Here is a 21,020-nt window from a genome sequence, read left to right as displayed (position 1 = left end):
TACCACAACACACATGTAGCATGAGTTGCATGGGAAAGTTTTAGGGAAAATAAGAGCTGAGGTGCCTTACTGCCTTACCGAATAAGAGCTGAGGTGCCTTACTGCCTTACCGAATAAGAGCTGAGGTGCCTGATAGCACCATGTTGCGTTCTCCTAGTGCATTTGTGATGACGTAAGATAAACACGCATGAACCAGGTCTAACAGAATCAAGCGTCTTACAATCAAGCTCGAATTTAAACCACAGCAAACATGACCAGTGTGAAATCCACCAATTAAATTTCATCAAAATAATTTATTTACATATAATTCATTATAACATTATTTTATTGATATCCTAACCTTGGCCACCTTGTAACTACGACAGCAGTCGGTCTGCTTTAAGAAGTTGTTTTATAGCAGTTGCTAGTTAAGTGCTTTCCATATGCACTGAATATCATTCTTTGATCAAGTTGTTGGTTATGTTCCAGAGTGAAATGGACATAAGTCTAATGTATTCAGTTTGCAAACAGCCTAAATACCAGCTGTCAAATTATCTCCAATGCACACACACACCGTCTAACACTCTGACACCGTAGAGATGACAGAAGACAAAGTTGTAATGTTCTATGCTAAAAAGGAGACTGGAAATTTACCCAACAGATAAAAATAACTTGTGGAAAAAAGTATTTTGCAATGCTATAACTTTAACTTGGAGAAACTTATATCAGATATACATTAATCACATAATACCGAATCTATGTATGGAAATACTGCTTAAAAAGATATATATATATAAAGACACAGTCAACTTAAAGATATGTTAAAATGTTACTGACAATATCTTAATATTATACACTCTTGTAAATAGACGTTTGTAGCAATATAATAAGATTCATAGTTTAATAACCTTTACACAGCAATGGATATTAATTGTGTAAATTGGCACATTTTATTTTCATTCATTTCACTCACTCATTTTCTACCGCTTATCTGAACTTCTCGGGTCACGGGCAGCCTGTGCCTATCTCAGGCGTCATTGGGCATCAATGGGTACACCCTGGACGGAGTGCCAACCCATCGCTGGGCATACATACTCTCATTCACTCACGCAATCACACACTACAATTTTCCAGGGATGCCAGTCAACCTACCATACATGTCTTTGGACCGGGGGAGGAAACCGGAGTACCTGGAGGAAACCCCCGAGGCACGGGGAGAACATACAAACTCCACACACACAAGGCGGAGATGGGAATCAAACCCCCGATGTTTTATTTTGACTTCAGATAAAATCGCTTTCAATCTGCTTTGACAAATGTACAAATTAGTTAAATGGCTTTATGACCAAACTGTTGGCTATGAAAACTCTTGGTGCTCTACCTGACAATGCTTAATTGTGATGCATTTTAATTTACTTATGAAGGCTTGGCTAACCCTTAGATATTATTTAAAGTGCAAGAAAGATTGTGAATGAGCTTGAGCTTCCTAAACACTCCTCATCTAAACAGCCTCTTACTCCACATCTTCCTCCTGACACTCAACTGTGCCCGGTCAGATGATTTCGTTTCAGTCTCGTAGCCTCGAGCGCATGAAAACACAGCTGTCCCTTGATGTTTGAAGTGCAAAATAAAGAAAAATTACCAGAGTGCAAAATCAAATAGATAAAAGGCACGAGTTCTGGGTGTTCAGTGCGTCCTGACGTGCTTGATCTTTTTATGTCTACTCTTTAAAGATAAGCGGTCAAGGGCAGATGATTTCGAATCTCCTAAATTTGAGCATTAGATTTTTGACAGATGTGAACACACACACACACACACACACACACACACACACACACACACACACACACACACACACACACACACACGCAAGCACACACACAGAGATGGTGTATTAGATCAGGAAAGACCTGTGGCTGCATTAATAACTAGCGCTGGTTTTCAAGGTAAATGAGAGAATGCCACACTTACACAAACACACAAATACACAAACACGCACATGCAAATACACAGATACATTCACACACACCCAAACAAAAACACACATACTGTATGCACACACATGTACACACACAGATACACACCCGCACACACACCAAAACAAATACACGCATATGCACACATACATGTACACACACACAAATACACACCCGCACACACACCAAAACAAATACATGCATATGCACACATACATGTACAGTACACACACAGACAACACACACACACACACTCACACACGCACACTCACAATCAAATACACACATATGCACGCACACACACACACACACACACACACACACACACACACACACACACACACACACACACACACACACACACTCACTCACAATCAAATACACACATACAGTATGCACACATACATGTACACACACACACCCACCAAAACAAATATACACACACAAAAAGCAATTCAACATAAAATGCACACATACAGTAGTATTGGGTGCTGGACTGTTTTTCAGAAAACACTGTTTATTTTAAGCCACACACCCTGGGGTGTAAATGTGTTAAGAATATGCTTGTGACATTTTTGGTAACTCAAAACCTTTATTCTGATCTACACTCACTCTTCCCCTAGTTTGTCTACACTGTGTCGAGAAAGAAAAAGCAATACCGGTGTATCATGCTGGGTCAGAATTGCCCATGCTGACTTACGATAAGGTATACTTTAGCCTAGATCAGTCATGACTGTCATTTCATGTAAAAATGATCTAGTAACCTACCACTGTGCTTAAAATGCCCCTGCAGACATGAAGGACATTTCTGAGGTCTTCTACCCAGGTACACCAAAATCACCTGAATCTACAGCCGGAGTATGTACTTACAGATAAATGACGCCAAATGCTAGGTTTTCTGTTGAAACTGAGATTAAACCATATTTCTCCTTGTAAACAAAGTTGCATTGGCTCGGATTTATTCAAGTCTCTGCTGAACTAAAAGTAAGAGAGCTAAAGATTAGAAAGAGTAAGATATGCTTTGTATGCTTCAATCTCAAGGGTTGGTCATGATCTCATGTTAAGCACGATTCCCTAAAACATAAAAGTATTCTGTGGCATGCCAATGAGATCCAGAGGAGAAAAAAAAATCTTCTTTTGACTTGTCTGGTAAATTATTAATTAGAAAAAGAAGCACCGAGTGAACAGAATAACATTGCCAGGGATGCATTTCTAAAACCGGTTTGCATGCAACTGCTATAGGAAAGCACGCCTTTGTCCTAATCATCAGGAAGGTACAGTAATTAAACGAAAGCCTGAATCACCAGTAATTACAAACAACACGTTTTCACATTGACATTTATGGTTACGTCAGAAGAACCGAGGTGTCAAGGGTGTGTGGCTTACATCATGTAATCTAGACAGCAGTACATTGCCCTGTGGTGTCAGCACCGAGAGAACAATGCCGCTGGACGCAAAGCTCGGAGATATTGTGCTACAGTCATCAGTTATATTACACCACTCCAGCCAAGCAAGGCAGACAGGACACCTGAAAGTTACAAACGCATGACTTTCAAGCTAGATCACAAGCACAGGAAATGAACTCTGCATTCAGGACTCATAAATCTCCCCCTAGACATCGTATTCATCTGGGAAATCTCAACACATGCTGCAAACACTGGGCATTTTTATTTTTTTATTTTTTTATTCAGTGGTCATCCAAATAATTACACTACAGGCTGGTTTTAGAACTGTGGTCATGTCTGAGTAATATATAATAATATAACACACATACATACACACACTCGCACACACTGTCTATTTTATTAGGAACACCAATCGCCTACAATCAGCCAAGTGATACAAAAAGTTATCCATGTTCAGATCAAGTGCTTCAGTTAATGTTTACAGAAAAAAGTTGTTAGCTCACTGACTATAACTAGGTGAAGTTAGATGACGATTTTCATCAGTTTCAGTGTGTATTCTCTAATTTCCATTCATGGATGACAGGAACTGAAACCATTCATTGCTGTAGTTTATCCACACATCTTAAGGTGTGTATTTTGAGATGCTTTCTTCTTTCTCAGACCCCAGCTAAAAAAGTGCGGATATTTCAGTTGCTGTGGACGTCCTGTCCACTGGGTCGTTGTCCTCTGCCCTTTGTTTCCACCTACAGAAGTGCTGCTCATTGGATGTTTGTGCAACAATCCTCTCAGGAGGCACTTGGATATGAAAATCAAGTCAGCATTTTCTGAAATACTTAAACCCATGTAATAAAACAGTCCATGGTCACATGACATGGTCAAGGTCACTCAGATCACATTTTTCCTCATTCTGATATTTGATGTGAACATCAGCTGAACCTCATGACCTGTATCTGTGTGATTTTATGCACTGTCTGACTTTTAGAGTAGCCTAACCTACATTTTTTTTAAAACCTCTTGCTTATAGAGCCATAACAAATAAGTAGCACAAGAAAGCCCATGCTCTTGAAGTACATGGTGTACTGGTGCTGTCTGGTGTTTGCATTGTGACAAGGACCACAATAGACTCCTCGATGAATTGAGTCTGTGGTCGATGTGAGCAAGAGGTCAAGCAAATGCACAGTGTTGGCATGACCTTAATCACTTTCGGGTGCAGGTCAGCTCCAGTTTCACTTGTGGGGTATTATTCCAGGTCACTGGCTCAAAGTCAGTGGAGGGCACAGTCATTATCTCTGGCAGGAGAACCCAATCATCCACACAATAAAATGAGCTTTGTTCTCACAACACACTTCTGTGTTGCCCGTCTCCTCAGACTGAATGCATGCCCCCCCCCCACTCTCTCACTCTGACTCTCTCTTTCTCTCCCTCTCTGTTGCTCTCCCTCTCTTATCTCTTTTTCTCTCTTGCCCATCTCCTCAGACTCAACGCATGCTCTCTCTCTCTCCCTCTCTCTCTCACTTCCATTATCACTCTTCCTCTCTCTCTTGCCCATCTCCTCAGACCAAACGAGTGCCCCCCATTTCTCTCTCTCTCTTTCTCTCTCTCTCTCTCTCTCTCTCTCTCTCTCTCTCTCTCTCTCTCTCTCTCTCTCTCTCTCTCTCTCTCTCAGTCATGTAATGCGATAATCTGTGGCGTGAATAAGCCAAGAGAAATGTGGCGGTTGCTGCTGGAGACCATTTTAACACAACATAGAATCAAAGCCCTATTGAAAACAAGATCAGTCAGGCACACTGGTGGCACAGATCAAAAAATGCTCACAAAATAAGCTTTAATTATGCCACGGATCATCCTGTTTTAAAGTGGGTGATTATCAATGGCCTTGAAAAAAACGAAATAAAAAGATGGATGAAATGATTGTAGCTAATCACTTTGCCTTCAGGTCTGTGTTGTACATAACACAACCTTAATACAACAAAGATAAACCCTTCAAGATTTACTTACAGGGATTTATTTTTATTCTGTCCAGGTGCTTGTGTGCGTAAGAATTAAATTTGAGCCGAGTTTCCATTTGTGACCACTTACATTGTACATCTGATTGGTCCTTAGAGTGTTGATTTGGAATTAGCAGGCTCTAAATCAAGTTAGACAAAGCTGACAGTCCGCCAGCTCTGCGGCCCATTCTTTTTAATTAGCACAGATTGGCTCTAAACTCAGTCATCAGCGCAGCATGCTTTGCTACAAAAAGACCATATATGTAGTCACATGTCTTCCATTGAATGCACATGCCTCCACGAGGTAGACTTTTTTATATGCATTTATTTTTTTCACCCACTCTCATATACACTCCTTTTCGTTGCTGATTGAGGAAAAATGCACGCCGAGAATCCTGTACAGAGAAAACTAGACAGCACCACAGTCACACATCAAATTGCAACTGAAGCAAAGTGACAAACAGGCCAGCGAAACCTGAGATGAATGCATATCACCTTATAATGAACATCTAAGCAGCCCCACAGTAGCACTGTCTTCAACTGCCTCAAAAGTGGCATGTCAAAATCTATGAGACTGATCTGAAGAATGTGTGTGCCTCCCGAGACAGATTTCGCCGCCTCTGTGCATTAATCATTCATGATCGTGAGTGACTCGTCCCTAACAATTGTTTGACAGCGCTCACAACGGTCTCAAACAATTTAATTGCGAGACTTGTTCAGCTCGCTCAGTCTTAAGACAGTAAGTAATTGTTTGCAGGAAGAAATGAAATTAGCTGTGAATGTGCTTGGCATCTGCTCGCTGAGATGCACCATAGCCACCACCTATGGCACTCCAAAGGCTCAGGCCTATGCAGACAGATTGCTGAACAGCCAAAGCCCATTTGCATCTAAGCCTCTTAAAAACATGGTGAGATTAAAAGAGAAAAAGACAGAGAGAGAGAGAGAGAGAGAGAGAGAGAGAGAGAGAGAGAGAGAGAGAGAGAGAGAGAGAGAGAGAGAGAGAGAGAGAGATGCTTAAAGCACAGAAATGTAGTTCTTGCAACACAAACACAAAATTAATACAAGACCAGAAGGAGCAAAGATGACATTATGTTTAGGTGCTTTTTCCGTGGTTTTAAAAACATCAAGTTCTACTGGAGATGAAACCCAATTACATCCATCATCCTAACAAACAACAACCGTCGGTCAGCGGTGGTTGAAGTGGTTATGGCTCCAGGTTGCCTATTGAAGGATCGGGATTCAAGTCCCAGCGCAGCCACTGTTGGGCCCTTGAGCAAGGCCCTTAACTCTCCCTGCTCCACAGGTGTGCCCTTAGCTCTCCCTGCTCCACCCTGTGCTCAAACACCAACCTCCAAATGTTGGGATATGTGAAGAAGAGCTTCACTGCCCTGTAATGTTTATGATGTTGAAATCTAATCTTACTATTCACACAATTACAGGTATATTTGTTTTTATTAATGTACACATTCATTTACAATCTTGCTTAATACTTCCTTTTTACAAAGGATGATGTAAACCTGTCATCTGAATGTATACACCGTTCGAAAATATTAGAAATATTCCAAACAAAAGTCATAACATCAGCAGGAATCTGCACCTAAATCTGAATTTCCTGAAGATTACGAGAAGAAGAAATGCAACTTTACTTATTCATGTTGAAATGAGCATGATTATCATTTATATTGTAGTGCTGACAGTTACAGTAGGTCACTATTTTTAAAAGTACCAACATTTCGAACCCAATGAAATTATTTAATTAAATAAGCATTACACGTAAAGCGCTGGAAATACCTGCATGTCGTCTTGCTATTAAAGAAAACAACAACAACAACAACAACAACAACAACAACAAAACCTGAGCGAGGTTCTTATAGTTTTATGCTTTGTTGCAAAATAATAATTATTATTTATTACAGTATTCCTTATAAGTACACAAGCATCATGAATTCACTTCTGTTCACGTTTGTTATTTGTCTGTTACTGTAATAAGACTCCAAGTTGCCACCTTCAAATATCATACTCCCTCCATCAATTTGCGCCAGTGGCCCACAGATTAGAGTATACAGTATACGTTAGCAAGCTACGTTTTTAATAAATTATTATTGGTTGGCGTTCTGCCATACCACTGGAACTAAACATTCAATTATTTTAGAGTCAGAGCTACAAGAAGGTTGTGCATCGAGTTCATAGCGGCTTTTTGTGCTATTGATTTTAGAAATAGATCTGATTTTTCACACCCATCAAGTGTGACAAGAGACACTACTGTAGAATAGAAGAGAGTGGCAATAGGGCAGTTAAACACTAGCTTTAGAAAGTGATTACTAGGCAAGAAGATGGCATGCAAAGGCATTCGGGGTCTTGCAGAGCAGCTCTCAGGGGTTGACAATCTGTAGAACAGTATGTCCACGCCTGCTGTTTTCCATTCTTACCCAAACATCAAGCCTGCTTTTTCAACAACCTCATGCCTAGAGCGAAATCTAATATCATGAACATGTAATGCTAAAAAAACTATCATTTGCTCAAATCTTATTTACTTTTGTTTTGTTTTGCAATAAACAGTGGGTCTCAGAAATCTCTATATATAGCGGAAATTAACGTGGTTATGTCAAGCAAAATGTCTTCCAAAATAAATTCCTACTTATATATACGATAAACTATATAATTCTTCTTGTATATATATATATACAGTATATTCAAATAAAATTACTTTTAGTAGTCACATACACCTTCTTACACAGTAAGAAGATGTTGAGAAATGTTAGAAACAAAGAAACAAAAGGAATAAAAATACAATAGAAATTTAATTAGAAATAATACAATAAAACGTAATTAACTGTACAGCTGTATACAAAGAAAAGTGTACTGAAATCATTCTCGAAGGGATCGGGAAGCCGTTGCAAGGTTGTGATGGACTTTTAGTGTAAACATGGTTAGAATATCCCACACAACCCTGTTGCCAAACTCGGAGCCAAAGGTGGGAGAGACGACTTCATGTGTTTACAATGAAATAGCATCAGGTGAAGGATATTTTGTTACATTTCCCCCTACAAGCCTTTTGGGACACTGTGTAATACCTAATCCTACTCTGATACTTGTTTTTTTTAACATTACACCTGTATCTATTGCTATATTTGTACCAAATGATACCACAATAATAGATTTACATGTACTTCATATAGAATACATAGATGCATATCTAACTGTATTAGTACCTGGAAAAAAGCTGGTTTTTGAAGAAAAAATGACAACATTCGGCTACGTTTTTTTCATTAATTCTACAAGCAAAGTACTTCTGAACTGTAAGACGTAAATTAGTAGATTTATTTTAAATCCTACAGTTAATTTCTAAGAGGTTCTGAAGAAAGAAGAAAGTTCTGAGAGCAGATTAAAGTTATCGCTGGATTCAGGAATCTGTATCTCAAGCATCATCAAATAAAACTGATATGGCTAAGAAGACTAGGTACGTTTTATTAACTTAATGAACTAAGTGGTGAAGGGTAGAGTTCACTGAATATTCTTCTTTAAGTCTTTAGATGTTAATTGCTTGATGGTTTGCTGGCTGTGGGGAGTATTATTCAAAATTACCAGATAATGGCTTCCAAACAGACACAAATACAGAGCTGAACAAGAGGCACGCTATTCCTATTCACATCACAGATGTTTCATGAGCTGAAGGTTTTTGCTTTCATCCATGCGTGAACAAACAATCAGATAGGAAGCTTGTGGGACAAAGAAAGACTGAATTAAATCCTTTCCAGTTTAGGCCACACCCACTTCAGGTTAAAATCCATACACAGATACCGATATGGATATTTGGAGCGTTGAAATTGCATAGAGAAAGAAAAGAAAGATGTAAAGTTATAAAGCTATGCATTTAATATCCAATTTTTTTTTTTACTCGTTAAGAGATAAACACCGGGAATGATGAGATTAGATTAAGAAATTTTAACATATTTTTTTTCCAGTTTGCAGAAACCTGAGAAACTTGACTGAGACTGACTGAGACATTAATTCTAGACATTCAGTCCCTAATCACACATTTTGTCACTATTAAAGAACACGCTAATTGAATTCAATTAGATTTTACACACAATGTAGCATTATTATAGTGAGATTCACCTTCCTAGATGTGTATCATTATGGCCTTCTGGCTATATGACGAGCAAACATCCTTCGTACAGACCCATTTTTTGCTGCTCTAAGCCCCAATTAGTCAATGATTGGGCTAATTAGGCAAAAAATGCCTTTGTTGCAGATGTCTACTCCCTGAGAGATGAGAGTGCTGAAGGATAGAGGTTAGGATGGAGGGATCCATGGATCTGCTATTTTATACTTGTATATGATTGTATTCTAAAATGTAGACATCTATAGGTGGTGGGTTTCTTTACTCAGAAAGGAAGTTGCTTGCTGGTTCTTTGGATGGTTAATGGAGAAATTCGAAAGTCAGGGCTCTTGCAGGGTTTCCACAAAGATACAAACTGAAGAAAGCTTTAGCATGCTAAATTTTCAGTCTTTCTCTAAGATAATCAAATAAAAATATACAAGAACTGAAAGAAAGACTTATATAAAACTCAGAGGCTGATATTTTTTGTATTTTCACTAAAACAAGGTGTTACAGTGGGTACTGTTGCCAACTCACAGCACCAGCATCCCTGGTTTGTTCCAGAGATGGGATTTTTGTATGTGAAAGCTTGTTCTTCCAGATTTAGTACATGCATTGGCTGTGTTATTTTACCTCTATATGTAAATGAGTGCATGAATGTGTTTGTGCTTGGTCCACTGGAATGGACTGGCATCCACCCAAGGGTGATTTTTTGCTTCAACTCCCAATACTACCAGTATAGGCTCTGGATTTAGCACAACCCTGATCAGGATAAAGCAGTTACTGAAAGTGAATAAATAAAATTTTCAGCTTAAACAAGGCTTGAACCAATATCTGTGTTACATCTCCACTGTGAGGACTGCAAATCAAGTCTTTGAGCGTTCAGACATCATTCTGATCAGAGAGTATCTGATCAAAAGCTTCTTGTAATTGGGTCTCACATGTGGCATCCAGAAGCCAGCCGAGCCAGGCAGACTATATCTGAGGTGTGGTGATTAGCACCCTACCAGTTAATTTTAGCAGGGTTGGGATCAGGACTAATCAGGAATTAAGAGTCTGTGTGCACCCTTACACATTTGTTAGGTTGATGTGTTCAGGATGCGTAAAAGGCAATTGTCCGGTGTCTCCGATTATCCCCAGGAAAGCCGATAATCTGACTTTAAGTACTTAAGGAGTCAAGCGGTAAAATAAACAACTCTGATTACCATTCAGTGTCCTTTGGTTTTTCTTCCCCCACCAGCCAGTTGGGGAAATTCGGCAGCTCTGACCCCCCTTGCTACCATCTGCTCCGGCAAATGTTAAGGCTGGATAAACCCTCCTGTATCCAAACCAGATTACCAACTATTCTAAGATGGGCTTGCACTCTTTTTGTCACCCAGTTTCTTGAGCAAATGCAAATCAAGAGCACTGTACCGGATTACCCAGATTACAGTGGCCAAAGACATGGCTTTCATCTGCATCTTGTAACCTGCCTTTATCCCAGCCCTTGCTCAGGCGTTTGCCCAAGATTTTGTGTGAATGTTCTCAAACACCCAGTTGGCTATAACATCCTGGAAAAACACAGAGACACTGTATGCCTTCTTTGGAAGAGAGCTGACAGAAAACACATGAATTTGTAAAAGCAAAGCAGCTAAACTTAGTTTTATATTTTATACATTCTGTTTGAAAAATATCATACCAGCGACTAAATGTGTGATAAATCACTTGATTAAAGCTCTAGAAACCGTGGTGGCTAATTCATATGAGCATATCAGCCAGCCAAATCATCCATTCAACAAATAGTAATCTACATAAAAACCTCATGAATAATCCATATATTTCAAAATCTACTAAAAAAATAATTATCTTTTAAAGTACATTTAACAAATGTTGCCATTTTCAAAACCCATGGTCCATTGTTTTGCTCATCTTTCTAAATATTATAAGATTGTGAAGCACTGCCAAATTTAGGTCCCACAGAGTTATAGTTGCAACTTGAGCCCAAAAATTAGAGCTCTAACAAGAGATAGTAGAGGTCCATTGGGGCAGGAATCACATTGCCCCATGCTCGTGGGAGGAGCAGTATACTGAGCTGCCAAATTGGGTTAGTATAAAAACAGTGTGTATATAAGTGCATGCAGTGTGTATGTGATGTACAGAACTATTTCACTGTACAATATATTGTAAAGACTGGAAGATGAAAAGGAGGATGATGGAGCTCATATTGTCCGTTCAACAAAACGTGTGTGTACCGCTGACCTTCTATCCCACGCAAAGGCTGAGAAAAAAAAAAGAAGTAAAATCTGTCTCTCTTTTTCAATGCCTAATTTCAGTTTTGTGTGTGTGTGTGTGTGTGTGTGTGTGTGTGTGTGTTTTGAGATTAAACAGGCTTGAAATGTTGCTGAAATCTGGCAAGCTTTGTTAAAGGTGTTGCTGTTGAAAAGGACCTCAGCTCTACTTACTGTATAGCGTTAGAGTAAAGAAAGGATGCAAAATCAAGACAGGATATCAAATATTCAGTGGCAGTGACAATGAGTGAGATACATCAGGACCTCTTGATGGATGTTTTTTTTAACTTGTGTAAATAAAGACTTCAATAACATGTAATTTCATCAGAAACAATAGCGAGACCAACATCTTACAGAATTTGTGTAAATTTCTAAAAAAGAAATAAAAATCTAGCCGTCTCCAGTCAGGAAACTATACTAGAGAACAAATCTGCCAAAAGGAAATAAATAAACAAAAAAAATAAATAAATAAATAAATAAAACAGAGCAAAAAGCAAGCTCTCTGAATTGAATTTTGATCCCTTGTTTGAGTGAAATGTATTTCTTCAATGGCTTCCGCACAAATAACACTCTCCCAGTTTCATTTAAGAGTTTGTCATCCTAAAGAGGTCTATCTTTTAGAGAACAGAATACATCTGCAACCTCTTGATCCTTAATCTACATGAGTGACAATCGTGTTCAAAAGCAATCTGTAATCTCTGGAGTTTGCCAACAGCTAAAGCGAGGATTTTGTGTTCTCTAATGTCAACCCTGAGGTAAAAGCAGAGTTTTGGTCTATGGAATTTATTTTATTTTGTTTGTTTGTGCGTGTGTGTGTGTGTGTGTGTGTGTGTGTGTTCCCCATATCTGCAGTCAGTGTTTTGTAATAGCACTATGCTAGAGCGCATATGTCAAGTGACTGGAAAAAACAAAATCCATATTTATGAAGAACTGTTGATTTATTATATCCGCGGGTGTCGTTTGTATATTTGTATAACCTATCACATAGCAATTGTATGGAAATCAATGCAGCTTAAAATAGTTTTTGCATTGTTTTCTAAATGAATTTTTAAATTGCTGCATCAGTTAACCAACCCAGTTTTGAGAAGCACTTGCTGATTGTTGTGCAGACAAAGGTACACTACAGCGGTAGAGAAATGATTGAATTATTCAGTTTGGCAGAGTTTTGGCATCACTAGGTTGCAGCATTGCCCTGAGTGCCAGAAAAAAAAAGGAGTGAGATTCTTCCTGCTTCCTGCACTGCTACACACAGCATGCATAAATAGCTCTACCTCAACCATCAGCAAAGCTTTGAGGCTTGAGCCCATTACTCTCAGTCCACAGTAACTGCTCTGCTAATTCCCCGATGCATCCGATCATTTATAACAATGAACAGCTTTGCCCGGTCTACAAAACCCCTGGCCCTGTTCCGCCACGTTTGTGTTGTGTAACACAAATGATACAGGATCAGATCAATATGAATTATGTATATGATATCAGGACATGTGTTTTTTTGTGCTGTTTTTAGCACTTGGATAACGGACGCCTGTTTCAAGTCGTGTTTTATCATTCTGACGACCGCCCAATTTATTCATTCATGATCTCACTCAAGTTATACAGTAATGGCTATCTGCTCCAGAGGAAGCTTTTTAAACACTGGGAGTAAACAGATTTCCTCTTTATTTCACTTATTTCCTCTTTATTTGCATTTATTACCACATGATCATTTCACGCTAACCTTAAAACTGTTTAGAAATCAAACACGGATCTCATCCGACTACGTTTGTTAAGTTTTGGGATTTATTCTGATGTTAAACTAGTAAATACTATCTTTTTATGCACAAAACTACAGTTATCTTAAAAGTGGATTTCAATTGACTGCCACTGCAATCATTTGAGTGCACACATTAACATTTTCAAGGTTGCACAGTGTGGCTAAGCGGTCATGGCTAAGCAGCCTCCTCCATTATCTGAGCCATTACATTATAGGCTTCATTAATCAGTCTCCTTATCAGCACTTGCTTATTATGAGTGCATGTAAAAAGATTCGGCAGAACAGGGCTCTGCATATTACATGCACACCATCTGACGATGAAAGCTTATACATGGACCTTATAAATAATGCACTGGCATGTCAGCGATGGAGCATCGGAATAGCTTTAAGCCACTGGCACTTGGGCAACTGTTGGATTGACTCTGAAAGTCACCTTACGGTAGATAAACCACCGATCATTTGTTCTGTTCTCTTGTAACACTATATCCAATACAAGGATGAAGAATAATATTGGGAGATTACATATCTTCAGGAAACTCCCCAACCCCTCAAAAAACAAAAAGGAGAGACAGACAGAGACTAAGAGAGTGAAAGAGAGAGGGATAGAGAGAGAGAGAGAGAGAGAGAGAGAGAGAGAGAGACTGTGTGTGTGTGTGTTTGTGTGTGTGTGTGTGTGTGTGAGAGAGAGAGAGAGAGAGAGAGAGAGAGAGAGAGAGAGAGAGAGAGAGAGAGAGAGAGAGAGAGAGAGATTTGCCAGAACCCCAGATGGAATCCAATCTGGACTAAGACAGGATTATAGGATTTTATTATTATTATTATTATTATTATTATTATTATTATTATTATTATTATTATTATTATTATTATTATTATTATCAACATATTTTTTCCAAATGTAATCAATAGTGAGTTCTATAACATAATTATTAACATTCATAATAATAAAACGAATAATTATAAGAAATAAAATAATGCTACAATAAATATATAATAAATAATAACAAAGTTGTTATCATTTTAGGATGGACTTTTCTTTCTTTTTTCCCTTGGGCTCATGTGATAAAGTGCTATTTGCACACTAGCACTCACAGTTCACATAATACAAAAACAGCCATGAGCTGGTTGATGTGAGAGAGACAATTTCAGGTTTACGTTTAGCTATTAAAAGCAGGCTGACATTTGCACACCCTTTTCCGAAAAAAAGAAAAGAGATGAGCGTACACAACGTCGACCATGTGCACTATTTTCTCTAATCACCAAGGACACATTTCCCTCAAGGGAAATGATTAGCTCTCCAGTCGCGCATTATAGAGTAACTTTGATAAGCAATTAAATTGTTTCCCATTGCTCCTTATCCAGCCCACACCGACCATTGAAGAGCAGCTATATCAGGACAATGCACTTGTTCTGAGAATTACTGATAAATGCAGGACACAGATGTCACTAAATTGTAGCTTACAAACCACCTTTTTAAAGTTGCTGCATCAATCAAATCCAGCTCCACAATGGCAGAAATGCAGAATAGAGCAGAGGTAAAGTGCATTTTTAAATGCTTCTAAATTAACTGAAATCTACTCTGTCTAATAACGACAACAGTGCATCAGCTAACCACTGCAGAAGACTTTTCTATGTGTTAACAGTAATTCATAGTGTAAATAAGTGGAATATTGTGTAGAATGATGTAGGTTTGGTTCAATGCCTATGATATCTTTCATAGGTGTTAAACCTTTGTGATGTGTGAAGGAAAATACAACAAATTTGATCATCTTGCTTGAAAATGACATGGTCAAATTAAAATGAGTATATCTCAAAAACGAGAAGGTGTATTCCAATAATTCTGGTAGATAAAATAAGTATATACATTATATTATATTCGCTTCATGAAGAATTCGGACATTCGTAGATAAGATGCCAACTACAGTACATGTGTGTCACCCAGTGAGGATGAGGTTCTCTTTTGAGTCTGGTTCCTCTCAAGGTTTCTTCCTCTTCCTCCTCTAAGGAGGTTTTTCCTCACCACAGTCACCTCAGTCACCTCAGGCTTATTCATTAGTGAGAAACACAATATAAGTCAGAAATTTATACTTGAACTTTCTGTATTATATTAATCTTCGTATAATATATATTTTTTTTGTATGTTTCATACAGCTGCTTTGAGACAATGTCCATTTTTAAAAGAGCTTTACAAATAAATTTGAATTGAATTGAATTATATTTCCAGTTTATATTCTTTATATATTACCATATTACCATTATAATTCATGAAAAAATGTTCATTTGCTGCTGGTTTTGTACGTTTTGTTCACAGAGTGTTTATCCTTATACTGTTGGAATCTGCAGGATCTGGAGGTGTTTGTAAAGTGTAATGGCCGATTGCTCGCGTCAGTTTTGTTACGTGCGCAATGTTTACCAATTTTTTTTCTGTCTGTTCATTTAGCCGCTGTTGGAATTGAGTTTTGTTTAGCTGGAAATGGTCTTTGTAGTCTTATAGCTAGGTTTCTTCTCATGCTTCTGCATGTGTAGATATATTCAGGCTTTTTATGCTTAAGAAAGGATTTAATAGTGTTAGTGCTGATGTGATGTGTTACTACTACAAACCTCCCAGTTCCCAGTTTATTCCTCTTTTCCTTCTATTTTCCTTTCGCACCTTTGGGTTCATGTCAATTCTGTCCTGTTACTTTTGCTGGATATTTTTACCTACCTAATCCAGGGACATGTCTAAATGATGACTACAGTTTGTATTTATGGTTCATTAAGAAGACATTTTATTTATTTGCTAGGTTCTCAGTATTTCTTTGGACTCTGGACACCTGAGATTTCTTTTCTTTTTAAGATATTGGACATTATGGATTCCTATAGGAATTGCCTTATAGGACAAGATATAAATGTCCTGCAGGATGACTTTTACAGCATTTTAATATCCCGTTCAGGTCTATATGAGAATTCAATGTGATACTTGTAAGAAAATGTCTTTAAGAATTGATGAAAATGTAAGTTGTAAACATTGAATTTACCTGGAATAAGCAGCACACAAATATTTAATTGTCAACAGGGGGTGGGTAAGATTTAACTAAAACAAATAATCTGTTTAGAATGATTAACCATTAATGACTAATACAGATTAAGAGTTTTAAAGGATGGTTTCTTAAGAAGTAAAAGTTATATAACATAACCTGTGTCTGCACTAGAATATGTATCTATTTATCTGTTTATTGCTCATCCATACAGTACATACATACATACACACACACATACATACATACATACATACATACATACATACATACATACATACATACATACATACATACATACATAGACACACACATACATACATACATACATACATACATACATACATACATACATACATACATACATACATACATACATACATACATACATACACACTTTCCTCCACTGGAGCTATGAAGTCTTCATGTGCTTTACTTGTTCACTATAGTGATAAAAAATGTATCATAAAAATGTATAACTTCATCAAGAACAAAATTTCATATAGTTAGCATTTCTAGCTATGGTTAATGTTGCGAAATACCCTGCAAAACAAGCTAGTTTTGATACGTTATCCCTCACCATCTCTCTCTCTCTCTCTCTCTCTCTCTCTTAGTCACTCCAAGTTATTCACATTCTAAAAATTTTGTAAATATAGACGATATGAAGTGCTGACGCTTCCAAAAATGCTGAATAAATAAAACGCCACCGTACACATGCAACAATCTGCAGCGCTACAGTGATCTTACAGAATATTAACCTGACCTTATCAAATATATTTACACTTATATCAAATATATTTACACTAATACATTTACACTTAAAATACCATCTTTAATATAAAACTGGTCACAAGGAAACTGTAAGGGATGACTAAATGTACCATTTAGGAAACTGACCTGCAATCAAAATCCTGTTGAGGATTACTGAATAAAGGATAATTAGGAGAGAAACACTGTGTAAAAATAAGGCACCATACATGGCACTGATACTCCAGTCTACAAAATTCTAATGAAGAACAGCTATTATGTTGTATTTATTCCAAATCAAGTATATTAATGAAGTGGCACAATTTATGTCACATGGAACTTGATGGAGAAGCTGAAAGACAAAATGATTCGTACGATGCAAAAGACTTTAATAAAGTTTAGAAGCCCAAACATACATTAACAAAACATTTATATACAGTCGACACATTGGCAAATTAGAATACAAAGAAAAACGTAAGGTGCATATTGTACTTTACATTTGACAAGTGCTAATGTCCATCTCCCTCACACAATATAATAATAATAATAATAATAATAATAATAATAATAATAATAATAATAATAATAATAATAATAGCTCTTGATTTATTTTTTTTTAGAAAGTCAGGTAAATCTACCAATTTGTTACACAGTGCTACAGTTTATGTATGAGGCATACTGTTTTCTAACATCATAGAAACATATTCAATTCTGATTTAAGACATCTGACACCTCTGGCATGGAAAAAAAGGTCAACACTTTGTGCCCGAAAGCTTCTCTACTTAATTCCAAGGGAATCTATAGACCTTGGGAAATGATTCACTAGACTGCATTAAGGTGCCCTTACATCAACGTAGCTGTGGGATATTAAAAAAGTTGTACTAATCTTGTACAGACTTTAAATGTTACAACAAAAAAACAAAAACAAATAAAAAAAATCTAATCACAGCTCACAGATGATCCTGGTTTTAATTTATTGCTTTCATATGTAAAGCTTGAATTGGTGATTCTTTTTTCTTTCTTTTTTTTTATTTCTACACCATAAAGGAACAACAGTTTCTGTCTTGTTTCTTATGTGGAATAAATAGCACGTCAGATTCAGAATAGCATGACACATTTCAGAGTACATACTCAACCTAAAGCTTAGCAAGTCTTATTATAGACTGCCTGAGGGTTGTCTATATGATAGCAAATAAATACATCTCACAGGTTATACTGACTCTGCCGCAGGATCTCTGACAGACAACAGATACAAATCTGACTCTTCTTCTACTCTCATATATATATATATATATTTTAAAGAAAGTGTTTTTGTTTCTTTTTTTATTCTTGAAAATGTGGCAAATGTGGAATGAAAGACACAGCTGTCGAACCCTGTGTCACAGTGATACATCAGCGATACCACAGTGATCATGTCAAGTCATGCATTTACTATTGACTTGCACGGGGATGACGTCAATAGGTGAAGAACACCGGGGCAGCTGAAGTAAAGTGAAGAGGTACAGCATAATCATAGAGGTCATGGGGAAAATGGACTTACTGCAACATCAGAAATTAGCAGTCAGAAGTTTTGTGAGCAAAACCCCTGAACGGGAGATTTAAAGAAAGAAAAGAAAAAGAAAAGAAAAATAATTCAGCACCCAGAACATCAAAGTGTTGCTGAGCTGTCTAATTAAATCTAAAAAGTCTGTGGCAAACAAATCAATAAATATCCAAACAACAAAGACTGTGCTGAATTTATAGTACATGAACACATATCGAAATAGACATCCTGTACATAATTATTTTACACTTTTAAAAAATTTAGAACCCTTTAAGGTTCTTCGGTTGCCTCTCTGGGGAACCCTTAAAGCTAAAACCCTACAACAAAGTGTGTCCCTGTCCACGTAGAACCGTTATAGGACTAGAATAAAACAATAAATATGTAGATTTAAAATCATACGATATCATTTTTTTTTGTTCAATTTGAACTTTAGCAGCAGTGTTTGGATAATAATTCATTACTGAAGTGTCAGTGGTGAGTTTAAATATCAGGTGAATCTACAGAAGTGACTGTATACAGCAAGAAGGTTTTATACGATTTCTATTTCAGAACGTACTAAATTTCACGAATGAGGTTTGTCATGTTCATGAACATTTTAAGATAGTAAAATATTAAACAGTCAGTGATTCAAAGTAAATATATCGTAAGATCCAGTATTTTTTCAGCAGGTTGTGAAGCCTACATGATCCACAAAGTGCAAGACTGGTACAAGTTAAAATTCAAGTTCTAGGTACGAAGAAGAGAGTGACGTTACACAGTTAAATACATAACACTGATACAGAAACTAAGCTTAAAGGTTTATTGATTATTAAGGGCTCACATTGATTACTTAGCTTCACAAACAGGGTTCTACTTGTAATCCTGAAAGGAAACGCCTTTGCTGTAGAGTCTCGACATTGAAATTGTAAGGTGGGGGTTGGGGGCAATTGAAGAACCATTAAAAAGGTTATACATCGTTTTAAAGTGTACATGCCGTGTGAGTGAACAGGCTAAAAAAAAAAAAAAAAAGATATTCCAACGAGTTGTATTGAGCCTTCGTTAGGGAGGCTAGTAAGTGAGCACAAAAATGATTTAACAAAGCATCTCGAATTCTCCTACAAAATCACTAGCGGATATTCTGACAAGCTGAAAGCAGGCAACAAGATGTGTCTCAGAGAAAATAGCCTGGCCATCCTCTCCTCTCCTCTCCTCTCTCTAGGTCCTGTTTCAGGCTGCAGAACGTGTACATTATGCGATTGTTTTCCCCCTCTTCAGTCAGTGCCTTCCTCTCCCTCCCTCTCTTTCTCCCTTCTCTTTAGGATATGGCAGCTAGAGATTGATTTTTATCCTGTGGGAGCGAGTAGTACCTGTGCCACAGAGTGTGCCATAGAGTGGTGGTTTCAGTGCCGTCTCCTGTAATATAGAGAGACAGACAGATATAGGGAGAATTGTAGTTACAATAGCATCTGGGTAGCTGATCTGCAGCATGTACTGTGTAAGACGATATAAAACTCTCTTTCTTTCTCTCTCTCTTCGCATATACATTCTTATGCATACATAAAGAGAGAGAAAACATTCTTCAAGGTGCAGACAATGAAGATACTGTGGTTTTTTTTATTATTATTTTATGTTGATGTCAGTTTTGCAGATTTACCTTGAAGAATGCTGCACAGTGCAATTAGCTAGACTGATCGGTGCATGCAGGTATTATATATATCCAATTAATCCAGATTTATTTTTTTTTACATCCACCACACTACAGCATCACTCATTCTTTGATGATATCAGGAACACTGTAAATTTGTTTTTTGTTTTTTTTATTCCCACATGATAGTAAGAATCACAAACTGCTTGATAATGAGCTTATTAGCAAAGAATGTGGCTACATTTTTTTTTCTTACACTTTTCTGACATAAAGCTTGCCTCATTCATTTCCTTCTAAACCCCGATAAGATTGATGAGCTGATAGCCACGTGTTGTTTCACGTTTCACACTAGCTCGTGTTTGGAAGTAACTCTTCATTCAAGTGTGGAATTTTGCAATCTCAAAATGACACATATTGTGTTTAAAGGGTGTCATGTTTTTTCCAATGCTCATGTCAAAAAAATCAACTCTTCCCTTCAGGCAAGATCCCCCTAATGGAGAGCAGGCCTGGTTTTGTATGAAACCATGGCTTTCTGAGAAAACAAGAAACAGTTCACTTAGGGAATGTCACTCATTCCAAATAATTTGGTGAATATTTTCTCCTTCTTTCAACAGAGAGTGG

The 21,020-nt window shown here is 37.4% G+C and overlaps 1 protein-coding gene across 3 annotated transcripts in view; it reads right to left on the bottom strand.

Annotated features, from left to right (window-relative positions):
* The window catches only part of pcdh11 (protocadherin 11), a 203,261-nt gene that overhangs the window by 154,917 nt on the left and 27,324 nt on the right, over positions 1–21,020 (bottom strand). Inside the window, exon 4 of one of the 3 annotated variants that reach the window (XM_027135461.2) lies at positions 17,642–20,167. The exons of the other annotated variants lie outside the window; for them this stretch is intronic. Coding sequence (XP_026991262.1) covers positions 20,084–20,167 — 84 coding nt within the window. The 3' untranslated portion in view covers positions 17,642–20,083. Of the gene's footprint in view, positions 1–17,641; positions 20,168–21,020 lie in introns of those variants that run through there. 3 annotated transcript variants of the gene reach the window in all.

Source organism: Tachysurus fulvidraco, chromosome 17 (assembly GCF_022655615.1).
Source record: "Tachysurus fulvidraco isolate hzauxx_2018 chromosome 17, HZAU_PFXX_2.0, whole genome shotgun sequence".
Classification (NCBI taxonomy): Eukaryota; Metazoa; Chordata; class Actinopteri; order Siluriformes; family Bagridae; genus Tachysurus; species Tachysurus fulvidraco.
This window is presented reverse-complemented; position numbering and strand designations above follow the sequence as displayed.